This window comes from Ctenopharyngodon idella, chromosome 6 (genome assembly GCF_019924925.1).
Source record: "Ctenopharyngodon idella isolate HZGC_01 chromosome 6, HZGC01, whole genome shotgun sequence".
NCBI classification, from domain to species: domain Eukaryota; kingdom Metazoa; phylum Chordata; class Actinopteri; order Cypriniformes; family Xenocyprididae; genus Ctenopharyngodon; species Ctenopharyngodon idella.
Window position 1 is genome coordinate 12,215,727 of NC_067225.1, and position 13,077 is coordinate 12,228,803.

Genomic DNA, 13,077 nt, shown 5'->3' on the forward strand with positions numbered 1-13,077 from the left:
TCTCATTAACTCCTGTTAAATGTATTTTCAGTATGATAAAGGGATGCTGGACATCTGTATGCAGTTGCTGCAGATAAGTCCTCAATCTCAAGCCGACATGAAGAAAGATCTGCTGAACCGCAGCAGTCCGGTGTACATCAGCCGCGTGGTCTCCGCTATGGTGAGGATCTCCTCCTCTCATTCTCTGCTCTCCACTGCCACTCTCAATCTACTAATATAGTCTCTGTCTTTCTAAACAGGTGAACTGTCAGGATGATAAAGGGGTGTTACAGGGGAACTGGACAGAAAACTACAGCGGCGGTGTCAACCCCTCGACGTGGTCCGGCAGTGGAGATATTCTCAGGATGTGGTCAGAAACACAATACAGCCCTGTGAAATACGGACAGTGCTGGGTGTTCGCTGCTGTCATGTGTACAGGTGTGATCGTTATGAGTTCTTACACTACCGTTCAAAAGTGTGAATGACAATATACGGTGATTTATACAGCCAAACTCTTAAAAAAACAATGGTCATTTTCTTTTTGTGTTTCATGGACTGAATGAAAATAATCTGTGCTTGGATCAGCATGGGGGTGTGTAATTGTGTGTAAACATTGTTTTTGCGTGAAGTGTTCCTTGAATGGGTCATTAGTAATTTAATTAGTGCTGTTGATGATCAATATCAAATGCAGTTGTTTGTGTAACAGTAATGAGAGCCCTCGGCATTCCAACTCGAGTGGTCACCAACTTCAGCTCCGGTCACGACACAAATGACAACATGGTGATTGAGGAATATTACTCAGAGATGGGGGAAAAGCTGTCCATAGGCCAGGATAGCATCTGGTGAGTTACATTCTGAAAGCTGAAAATCTTCTTGTTATATTGCTAAAATCAGAATCAGAATATAACAGGACACATAATAACATTTAATATTCAGTAACATCTTGTACTTGGTGATGTTCCTCAGAGCTGTCCAAACTGGCTTTGGCTGAAAACTGTTTTTTCAGCTTTTCAAAGTAGCTTTTTTTTAGGCCATGTTTTCACCTGGTATTAAAATGCATTTTGGTCAACTGGATCATGAGTGAACGACACTAAATTCAGGTGTAAACAGGGTGTAAATCATTTTAAGCTTTCAAACACTTCCAGAGGAAGACAAAAACGCATTCAACCAGATTGCTTTCATAGTGTGGACTTTCATGTGGTCAAATGCATTCGAACAGCGCAAAAAAAAAAAACACTCACTGCCTACTAACTAATTATGCAAGGTGTGCTAGCTAGACGGGATTTAAACTTTGTCAGCCCAAAAAATTTTGGTTTGAAGACGAAAATTGTACTAAGCACAATGTTCTCTCACCATTCCTGATTTCTAACACAGACTTGCATCATTTGTCTGATCTTGCAGCTGGTTTTTCCATTGTCTCTGGGCGAGTTCATATGTAAATGAGCTTATTTTGTGCATTAGATGGAAAGATCTGAAAAAGCCCATAGATTTACCTGCCCATAGACCCTCCCCTCAAAGAAATCAGGACAGAAGTGGTTTAAAGTGGGCAAAAGAGACGGATTAAAACACAGGGTGTAAACGGTAAGATATGAGCATAGAGAAAAATGACAACAAACTCCCAAGCATGAGGGAGAAATGCAGGAGAACATTTAAAAGGTCTAATGATATTTTCATTACCTTTATGAGCACTACAGTCTCTGAACAAACGACACACATCAGTTTAACACAGAAAGAATAAAGGCATAGTTACTTTTTGGTCCATTCTTCTTTAATTTTTCAGTCAAATTTATTGTCTTTTGTGTATCAGAATAATCCTGCGTTCATGATCAGACGTACCGCTGTATCAGTGTCCATCTATATTTGCACATATACATTTCTTTTGAAGAAGACATGATGAAATATAAGCACATACACAGAGCTGGTTCATGTTAGAAGCAGGAGCCCAGGTGAAAAAAAAGGACATTTCTATAATATACTTAAAGTGCTCTATTTTCACTTACTAATTTTGTACTTAATATACTAAAAATTCTTCTTTAGTACTTCTTAAGATAATCTTAACATTTAAGTGTGCTCAACTGTGCTATTTTGAGACACCATGAAATTTGAACTAAAATGTATTTTTAATATACTATCTCTGTATTTAAAAAATGTATTTAGTTACCACTTATATTACACTTGAACCCGTATATTAAAAGCACATTTTAGTTCATATTTCATGTTGTCTCAAAATAGCACAGTTGAGTACACTTAGATGTTCTTAAGATTATCTTTCATTAATGTAAAAAACATAAACTTTTGTTTTTTTCCCATTAAAGGCACAATATGTAAGACTTTTGTAATGAAATATCCCAAAACCATTTGCACAGTGTGATATATTTCATGCAGTTGTGTACTTAAATTATCCCAAAAGTTCCCAAGGATTTGTAAATCCAGTGAAATTCCCATATAGTGTGGTATAACCATGCTAATAAGTATGGTTTTACCACACTCAGACAGGCATACAGTATGCATGTTACCGGACATTGCTTTAATCTACTCATATCAAATTTAAAATACAATTTTATTGGTAGTAGATATTATATGGTGCTGTGATGAATGTCGCAATACCAGGTTTGCCTACGCTCCCGGCACGTTCTTTGTGCTGTCTGGATGAAGATATGGTGCAGCGAGTTGTGTTGACAGAGTTTAGTGATTTGGTGAAGAGAAAATTTAAGAATAATGCCACAGAGTTCATTCATGAAGTTGTGTGAACAACACACGGCGTCCGTGTACGTCCAAGCACATGTGCACTTTGGTCAGAGTGGTAATGATGCGATTAAGGTGTTTACATGCCTGTTTATTATTAAAATCGGCGTACACCACCTAGTTTAATGCAATTATGGGTACTACGATTATGAGCTTAATCGCATTCGTTTGACTGAAGTATTGCGTTTACATGAGGTAAAGTTTAATATCCATGCTATCCTCGGTTTCTGCTTGTAGAAACCATGGCGACTCACGTGGACAAATGCAAAAGTGTTGGTTATACAGCATCTAGCACGCCACTGTTGTGTTGTTCAGTCATCATGGATCACGATTATTCATTGACGAGTACAGACAATCAAAAAAAAAAAAAACGCAAATGTAGATCAACTGAGGCAAGCAGACTTTGGGACAAACAGAGAAATTAAACAAGGATCAATATCGGTGTGGCGTTGTCAAGATGGAGAAAGCATCGCGACAAACTTGGACTTGACCGAGACATAGAGTTATATTGCAGTTTGTTTGTACTTCAGTAACGCTTTTTATCAAGTCTGGTGAACAAGTCTATGGCAGTGAAATGAAATACAGTATGTGTTGCACACATATATTTAGCCATTACTTGCACTGTGGGTTCGTTCAAATTTACTTTTAATACGATTGTTTTAAACACGTAAAACTGTGCAGCATAAACCCACAAAATCATTTGAACACAAATCCATTCTTCTCTGCATGGTGAAAACGACATCTCCCATCATTCCACTCTCCTTCATAGCGTAATCACGCTTCACCTTTGTTATTGTTTTGAAAATGTGACCTCTGGCAGCAAAAACGTACATATTGTGCCTTTAATGGCACGTGATCCGCTCGGAACAACTGCAGATGTAGCACAATGTCTGGAATGGTTTCACTCAGCCAGGTTTCAGTGAAGCACAATGCAGCCGAGTTTGAAAAGTTCCTATTTGTGCAGGTGAGAAGCAGTTCATCCGTTTTGTTTGGAGTCGGTAAGATTTTGAAATGCATTTGAAAGAAGTCTCTTATGTTCATCAAGGCTGCATTTATTTGATAAAAAATACAGTAAAAACAGTAATATCGTGAAATAGATGTTTGATGCATGCTAAGGCAAAATGCTTGGCCTGTTTCAGGAACTTGTGTGGGTGGAGAGCTGGATGAAGAGGCCTGATCTGGGTCAAGGTTATGATGGCTGGCAGGTTCTTGACCCCACACCTCAAGAGAAGAGCAAGGGTCGGTCATTACGGCCATTTTAATGCATATAGAAAACTCATGTGCATTTAATCTGTGCCAAAAAAATAAAAAATCAATTTTTCAGCAGGGGTATAATGCTCTTTATGCTAAAACACCAAATGAATGATTCTCTGTCACAGGAATATTCCGCTGTGGCCCTGCTTCTGTTAAAGCCATTTCTGAGAAGAAGGTGGACATGCCATTCGATGTACCGTTCGTTTATGCAGAAGTGAATGCAGATGTGCATGAAATAATGGTGAGAAATGGGAAGAGATTATCATGCACTGTTAAAAAGGACAAAGTTGGAGTCCTGATCTGTACCAAACATCCCGGATCCAAGAAAATGCAGGACATCACGGCAGAATACAAACCTAAGAAGGGTAAGAGAAAACTGAGAATGACAGAAAAAAATACTTACTTCTAAATAAATCTTTATTCAAACCTCTAATTTCTTTCACATTTAGATATCTTGAGAACTGAATGCTTCAGCGCGCCCTTGAAAGTTGAACTGCAAAGCGCCAAATGTAAGCCATTTTATCATTCCATTTATTATAATTCATCTAACTAGTATCAACATCACCAAAATAATAATTGTAAAAAAAACATTCGTTCTTAAACAGGTTTCTGGAAGACTTTGAGGAAACATTTTGACACACGTGACTGATAAATTTACTCAATGTCCATTAAAATCATATTAATAATCAATTATATCTCTTTTTATTGATACTTTTCAACAAGAGAGATATAAAAAAAGGAAATCAGTCACAAAATACAATTGTGTATGCTTGCACCAAGACAAATAAAAAATAATACTAAAAAATTAAAAATACATGGAAAACACAGAGAGAGAGAGAGAGAGAGAAGAGCAAAGCCTCTAAGTGCCATCTGAAATTTTCTTCTAAAACGAGTATTTTTATCAGGCTCCTATGTTTAGGCTCAGTAATTTCACTATTTATTGCCATTAAACTGAAAATACTGAAATAACTGAACATAAACATGCCTGATAAAAATGTCTTGGTGCAAGCATACACAATTGTAATTAATAAAAATATATAAATATGCAGGAAAAATATATTATTTATAGATAGATGTCACATCCACGCCTGCCCGGACTCCGTTTCCCAGAATCCTCCTGTTCCGCACTCCTGTTTGCACTTCCCTCATCAGTCTTCCCGCCATCTCCCCGGATTCCCAGCACCTGTTGTCCTCGTCAGCACTCCCTTTAAGTTGGACTCACTCCCTGCACTCTTGGTCCGTTATATTGTTAGCCTTCTGTGTGTTTGTGTTGTTTCCTGCTCCTACGTTAATTAAAGACCCTTACTTTGTGGATTTCCGTGTATTGCCTGATCCCTGCAGCACCACACGTAACAATAGATAGATAGATAGATAGATAGATAGATAGATAGATAGATAGATAGATAGATAGATAGAATACAACAATAATGATGATAGTAATATTTAATATAAATATTTATTATTTTATTTATATATTTTTTGTTATTCATCTACATTTTACAAATACTCTCTTCTAGTTTCAGATGCTAAACGTGATTTGGGGAATCAGGGTAGTTCTAGCATTTCCCCCCTCATAAACACTGCTGCTTGTTTGAGTAATGTGTGTGTGTGTGTGTCTGTGTGTCTGTGTGTCTGTGTGTTCCATGTATATTTCATTTTTTATTATAATCTATTATTTGTCTTGTTGCAAGCATACACAATTGTAATTAATACAAATATATAAATGCATGAAAAATAAATTATTTATAGATAGATAGATAGATAGAATACAGCAATAAAAATAATAGTAATATTTAATATAAATATTTATTATTTTATTTATTTATTTTTTGTTATTCATCTACATTTTACAAATACCCTCTTCTAGTTTCAGATGCTGGAGGTGATTTGGGGAATCTTGGTATGTTCTAGCATTTTCCGCCCTCATAAACACTGCTGCTTGTTTGAGTAATATGACTGAACACAGTGATCTAACATTTAACTTTGTGTCTCTTTTCATGCAGTTCCTGGGGGCATTGCAGTTTCTCTCCATCTCTTGAAAGCTCCCATAGTCGGAGAAAACATTTCTTTCAACATCATAATCATTAATAAAAGGAATGTTCTGAAAAGGCTGAGAAAACATGTGAATGCTCAGAGCAAAGAGTACAACTGCAATCCCAAAGAAGCCTTCTGGAAGGCTGACAATGATCTGGAGATCGGCCCGTATGAATGTAAGAGTTCTGTGACCTATACTGAACAACAAAAACTGCTTAAAATGAGTTTAAAATGTAGCCTACTTATAACCAGAAATTTGAACCTGCAGATGTTTTCAAAAATATCATAATTTATTTCAGGCAGGATCTCGATCCGCAATCTTATCGAGAGTCTTTTTTTCTTTTGGATATTAAGAAATTTAAGAAGTAAAAAGAGTTTGCTGAGCAGTACAGCCAAACGAATTGCCACAATTTAAAAAATAAAGCCCAACAAGATAACAAAACAAAACAAAAAATTACAGATTTTGCTTTTTGCAGCAAAAATTAGAAAATTACAGTCTCTATCTTTTGGGAAAACAGGCCATAAAACCCCACAATGCAATGCACCCAACTTGACCTTGAACTATTATTGGACTACGTAATTTTTGAATACCACCAAAATGTGTTGAAATGATTTGTTGGGGATTGCGCAGTCATCTCCATGATTCCTGTTTGTTGTTCTCCACCAGCCATGGCTGTAAAACACGAGATCTCCTTCAAGGAGTACATGCAGAAGGAGGTGAAGGAGGATCATCTGGTTAACCTGGCTGTGGTTATAGAGGATGTGGAGTCTGAGGAGAGAGTGCTGGCTTCAGAAGAGTTCCACATCAAGAGCCCTGCCCTCCAAATACATGTACTTGTGGCCCATCATAGACACTTACATTTATATATATAGACCCCCTTTCATACCAGTCAATTCACAGTGGACAAAAACGAGTCCCATCCTACAATGGTTTGCAAATGCAAGATGTTCATTTTGTGACTAAATTAAACCATTTCAGATTGTTTTTCATTACTTAATAAAGACATGTATTACTCCAAAATTATAGACATTATGAGGATTTTTAAGATATTATAAAGATTTTTATTGCCGTTAAAAATGAACTGAGTTAAAGCAATTTGGTATGAACCCTGTGTTTTTTTTTTTTGTTTTGTTTTTCCAGGTTCAAAACAAGCGCTCGGTCATCATCAATGAGCAGCAACTTGCCATGGTGACTTTTACCAACACGTTCGATGTTGCAGTGAGCGGTGAACTCACCATAGAGGGTTCAGGACTCTTAGAGGAGAAGGTTCAGATCAGGTACATTTCAGTTTTTATAGCTCTTTTCTGAGAGGTTGCCAAACAAATTCACAAAAATAACCATGCAATTAAGTTCAGTGACTGTTTTTCAAAAGGTTTTCCAAACACATCCCTGTCTGCCATTGGTCAGTCAAACAGATAGCTCCGCCCAAAATACACATCTTTGGTTGATGTTCAGACAAGATTAATGTTTAGAAAGCATCACAGTGTAACTATTTTCAGAAAAATCAAAGATTGTCTCAGCGTATGTCTCATTCTCGTATGAGAGAAAGTAATTTAATATCCAAAACTTATACACAGCACTTTAAGCGCCATCCCTTTCTGTCTTCTGACTTCCATTTCTTCCATTTCTTTAGTGAGAAAGTAACTGATATTTGTAATGAAATCTGAAAGATTTCTGTCCCTCCATTGAAAGTCTGTTCACCCAAAACTCAGATGCTTCAAAATGTTTATAAAGAGATGGTAAAATAAATCCATATGTATGGAGGGGTTTAATCCAAGTCGTCTGAAGAGACACGATTGTTGTTTTATATGATGAACAGATTTAATTTAGGCTTTTATTCACATATCACAACATTGATCAGGAACTCAAGTTACCATAAGTTTGTTCTCATGCATCAAGCAAGTACGGTTGAGATATATGAATGTTTGCTGATCAATGCGTGAATAAAAGCCTTTGAGATTAATCCTTATTGATGCAATGCACCCTTTTTTGTGTAAATTACTATTTCTAACCATGATCAGTATAATCAGTGATGCTTGCCTGTTTTAATCTTTTAAATGTCCTGTGCTTTATATCTCAGCCTTAAGATCCAGCCTGGAGAAACCATTTGGAGGCCCGTCAGTATCATTCCCAGGATGACGGGTGACAAGATGCTTCACGGTAGTTTAGTGTTGACAAATCTGCCCATCATCCTCCGTGGATTCAAGACCGTCAATGTTCAAGCAGTTTAAAGATGATTGTGAACCCTCGACATGATGTACTAGTGGCTGAAACACCTTTGGAAATGATTGCTTTCTATTACAGTTTTTTTTTTTTTTTTTTTTTTACAGTTGCTAACATCCTTTTGTCCAATCTGTAGTCACATTTTCAAAACTATAAACACAATTAGCGCAACATCCACCATCAGTGTTGGGGGTAACGCTTTACAAGTTACTTAATCTGATTTTTTTTTTTTTTAAGAAATCTGAACTGCAGAGGCGTTGTGTGTGCTGTGTGAACATGATTGTTATTCTAGATTAGTTCTTACTTCTTTTGCCAGCACGGGTCACATGTTTTTAACTCCTCAGGCCCACTTTGGCTGCCTTCAGTCACAAAGATCATCAGGGCCTCTTTTTTTCTACATTAAAAAGTAAAGTTGAATATTGTCTGAACTTCTTTCTTTGAGAAACTGCATTCATTACTGATTCGAATGGGAGTCTGAGAGCTACTCCTCCTTGAAGTAGATGTTTCCTCTCTCTATGTGCATGTGTTAGTATCTATCTGTGCAGGACTGGACTCCAGAGAGATGGAAAACTGCACCCAGTACAGAATGGACATGGACATCTTCAGACATATTGGCGCTGAGGAGGGTTGATATACATTTTTGGAGGAACACTTCATGTGCAAAACTCTAATCTCATTGTCACCTAAATAATCCTTGAAGAGTTTCTCTTAGACTAAACGTACATGTGTTTCAACCAATCAGAATCCTTTTCACATAGTAATGATGTAGTTAGTGACCTTTGTTAGAGTATAATTTCTGCTGTATTGAGTTTGTAAACAGAGTGGCCTACGAACTCCTCACGAGTATTGAAGCTGACTTCTGCTAATGAAACTACAAACTATTTTCTTCATTACATTTTTCTTCAATTGACTACATCTCTGACTCCTGGTCTTTATTCATCATTTCTGGTCCCTGGGTCTTAACTGTAAATTCCCCTTAAGCATAGTCAGGTGTTGAAGTTCTTTTCATTACTTGGACATACACAGAAAAATAGGACTCCGAATTGTTTTGGGTTTTTTTGTTTGAGGATGCAGAACAACACAGACAAGCAGAGAGAGGAAAAATAATGTCTGGAAGAGGAATAGATGGATCAGGACAAGGAAGAAGAAGAGGAGTAGGAATGTGTGCTGGATTGTGCATCTGTTATTTTTTTCATTTATACATAGGAATGCTGATTTCTGCCATGGAATAAAAAATAAAAAAGGTAACTGTGACTTTTTAAAGAATAGAATATATGTTTAAGTGATCATATTGGTTAAACAAACTACTTAAAGTTCATTCACTGCGGCATTCCATCAGAGCATTGAGCATTATAACCAATCACACACGTTTCTGTTGAGCTTATGAATGTGATGGCCAATCAGAGGCATTCAGATTAGTCATCACTGAAACGAAGAGTTTTGTACAGCGTGTGCGCTCTCTGACTGAATTCTGACTGAAACTCGTCATAAACAACAAAGTGCAGATTCGATGAAAGAGATTCATGTCGCAGTGTAGTCAGCTTCCGTGATTTTAACGGGAGTGTTTGTGGGAGTGCTTAAACTCACGCTAGACCCAAGTTATGGACAGCTTCACGATCCGTCACATTCTCTGCTCCCTTTCAATTTATTCCAGTTAATATATCTTATTCATCATGCTGATAAGATTGTGAAGTCTTCGTTTTCTAATGCATAAAAAGCATTAGAATAATTCAGAAATGGTTCTTAGATTGTGTTATTTGTGTAGCCTGAATATGACGTGCAGTTTCCCCAAACACAAAAACATTTTTATCTATTGTTGGATTCTCTGTGTTGGCCTTAAAGGATGCTGTTGCAATTTTTACTCTTGCCTTGACATTAGAGTCTTTTTCCCAAGTAGCTAACCTGTCCAAGTTGTTTAGCAGGGTTCTATTTGACCATGTGAGGTCTAAGAAAGGCAATGCATTTCTGTATTCTGATACAAGACCATCAAACCATGGAGCTAGTGCTCCGTTATCATCTAGTGTCAGCTATTCCACTATATGCTGCAGCTGAACGACAAAATCTTTCAGTGTATTCACTTACAGTTTCATCTTTTTCTGTACACAACTAGTGACCCTTGACCAGTCTACCTTTGGTCCAACAAGGTTCTGTAACACTCTCAGAACTCCTTCTCTCAATTCGCCTTTGCCGGAATGCTGAAACTCAGCACTTTCAAAATCATTTCATTCGGACTCAAGATTTGATCTGATGTCAAGATTTGTAACATTAGCTGGGTGACTTCAGCTAAAGACATATCATAGATCTTCATTTTTCTGGACAACTCTCTCCAAACTCAGAAAATACTCCATGCACTGATGGCAAACTCTCAGCCAGTCTTTCTATGGTTTCAGGACCTAGAGCTGTACTGATCGCTTTCAACTGCACTATGGGGGTTGCAGATGGACCAAGCAGAGGATAACTTGTAAATTTGTTAACACAGATTGACTGTTGTTAACCTTCCCTGACAGAGCAGAGGATAACCTAGTTAATACACATCATAATGTATTCAACCTTCCCTGGCAAGCAGAGGAGAACCAATTTGCTAACACACTGTAACAGCTGTTAACCTTCTCTGACTTAACAGGGGATGAACCTTCTTCTCTAGCAAAGTAGAGGATAACTTCTGTTAACAAAACCCTGCAGCTGTTTGTTAACACTTCTCTGGCGGCACAGAGGATAACCACAGTACAAGTTCTTTGGATACAGTGGGGGGGACAGAGAAAGAGAATGTGAAAAATCCACATTCAAACCAAAATATCTGACTTCCTGTTGGTCGGAGCTAATGACTGTAAATTAGAAAGTTGTCCGGCTTAATGAGAACAATTTGTGTACCGAGTCTGATGACTGTAGGTTAAGCTAACCCCCCACTTTTGTCAAAAGGTGGCGTTATAGAGGCCCTCCTCCCTGCCCGTTTCTAAGGCTTTGCCCCTGTCTACTGGATGACAATCCTGACACGTGTGTCGAGTTTTATGCAATTTGATGCATGCTAAGAGTCTCAAAAGCATCCAAAACAAATATTGTAAGTTTGATCTGTTGCTATTGCAACAGTGTCTGAAAAATATCAAAAATCTTTTCACAGGTCTACATTCGCCACGTCTTGACATTATTCTAATGAAGTTTGAAGCAAATCAGGTAAAAATAAGAGGGTGATCTCAAAGCATTTCGAAAGTGACACATTTCCTGCTGCCAGTTGGTGGCGCAATAACTTTGACTCACAATAGTCACATCCATGTGATCGACCTCCTACACCCAACACACAGCTGAAGTTTCATAAAAATCAATCAATGTATGCAGAAGTTAAAACACACTTCCTGTTTCCCTTATCTCGCCATAAATTCGTTGCCTCGCCATGGCCAAACCATTTGAGATATCAAAAATCCGCTCGCAATATTACATCCTCAATGTCTTGACTTCATGCTGACCAAGTTTGGTGGTGATCGGATTAATCGCCTAGGAGGAGTATATCAAATTCCAGAGCATGTGTTTTTCAAACAACCCATAATAGCCGACTTCCTGTTGTGCTGACGTATAACTTAGAGCATGAAAGTTGTTAGGCCCGATGAGGTCTATATGTGTACCGAGTTTCATACTAATGCATGCAAGTGTGTTTGATATACGGACCAAGTTTTTGGACCCCATTCAAAGGGGCGCTGTAGAGCCCCTGTACCACGCCCGGGTACCAGCCTCTGCGGCATCCTAATGTGTGCCAATTTTCAAGAGTTTTTGAGCACATTAAGCCCCCCCAAAAGCTCTGGATGGATAAAAAAAAAAACAGTGCCATACATTGTACAATGAAGACGTTAGTGTCCCAGTGTGTGGTGAGTCAGGGTATTTTCTGTCCTTATCAGTGTCCGAATTTGTCCGAATACTTGATATACTGAATCACCACCTACAGAGCTGATTGAGATGACCCTTAGATGCGCCACCAGATGTGTCACTAAGCATAGCCACATGTGCCATTGTGCGTCAGATTAATACGGTTACTGGAGAACTGGCACAAAGATGGGAAGATTGCAGCTACTTGAGTCAAAACAACCCAGACTGAACTGTGACCTATATATATATATATAGATAGATAGATAGATAGATAGATATAGCCCATATGTGTGTGTGTGTGTGTGTGTGTGTGTGTGTGTGTGTGTTTGCATAATGAATCATGCAATCAGTGTTGAAAGAGCTCGTCTCAGGTTCAGAGTTCTGGATTGTGTCGATTCACGTTTACTTGACTTTCTGCTTGCTCATGTTTAGCGCGTTCGCGCTGACTCATGGTTTCAACTTTCGGCTGAGTCACGCTCCAGTCTAGATTTACTGCTGCGTTTCTTATCGCCGCTCAGCAAATCACAGCCAATAAATCACGCGGGTTTATTAACCTGTAGCTCTTATGTAAGATGATCTTCATAACAGACCCATATTATTCTGTGTGAGGCAGAAAGTCTCTTGATCTGAACTATTATAATGTTCTTTCTCTCTGACACTGATTGTGTTTTAGAGCTGATCACGACCACTGAACTACATCTCTTCAGGCTACTTTTCAGGATCAGAAAGAGCTTTATTGCAAAAAATTTAACTTGGTATTGAAGCTTCCAGTGCACACATATAAATATAACAAAGACATATAATAAAAATGAGAATATATATATATATATATATATATATATATATATAAAGTAGGCTATAAGACACAGATATGCTTGGTCAGAATTTACAAACTATGAACATTTACATTATTGTGAATAATAATATGAATAAACAGGCCTTTTAATCACATTTAGAGAACAGACAATCCCATATATTACACTTTC

The 13,077-nt window shown here is 37.8% G+C and overlaps 1 protein-coding gene across 1 annotated transcript in view; it reads left to right on the forward strand.

Annotated features, from left to right (window-relative positions):
- The window catches only part of LOC127514868 (protein-glutamine gamma-glutamyltransferase 5-like), a 28,107-nt gene extending 18,959 nt beyond the window's left edge, over positions 1 to 9,148 (forward strand). The window contains exons 6-17 of the mRNA XM_051898122.1: positions 32 to 160; positions 240 to 417; positions 686 to 821; positions 3,634 to 3,688; positions 3,864 to 3,963; positions 4,104 to 4,343; positions 4,428 to 4,487; positions 5,846 to 5,878; positions 5,982 to 6,188; positions 6,680 to 6,843; positions 7,154 to 7,290; positions 8,094 to 9,148. Coding sequence (XP_051754082.1) covers positions 32 to 160; positions 240 to 417; positions 686 to 821; positions 3,634 to 3,688; positions 3,864 to 3,963; positions 4,104 to 4,343; positions 4,428 to 4,487; positions 5,846 to 5,878; positions 5,982 to 6,188; positions 6,680 to 6,843; positions 7,154 to 7,290; positions 8,094 to 8,244 — 1,590 coding nt within the window. The 3' untranslated portion in view covers positions 8,245 to 9,148. The remainder of the gene's footprint in view (positions 1 to 31; positions 161 to 239; positions 418 to 685; positions 822 to 3,633; positions 3,689 to 3,863; positions 3,964 to 4,103; positions 4,344 to 4,427; positions 4,488 to 5,845; positions 5,879 to 5,981; positions 6,189 to 6,679; positions 6,844 to 7,153; positions 7,291 to 8,093) is intronic.
- Positions 9,149 to 13,077: the final 3,929 nt, after the last annotated feature.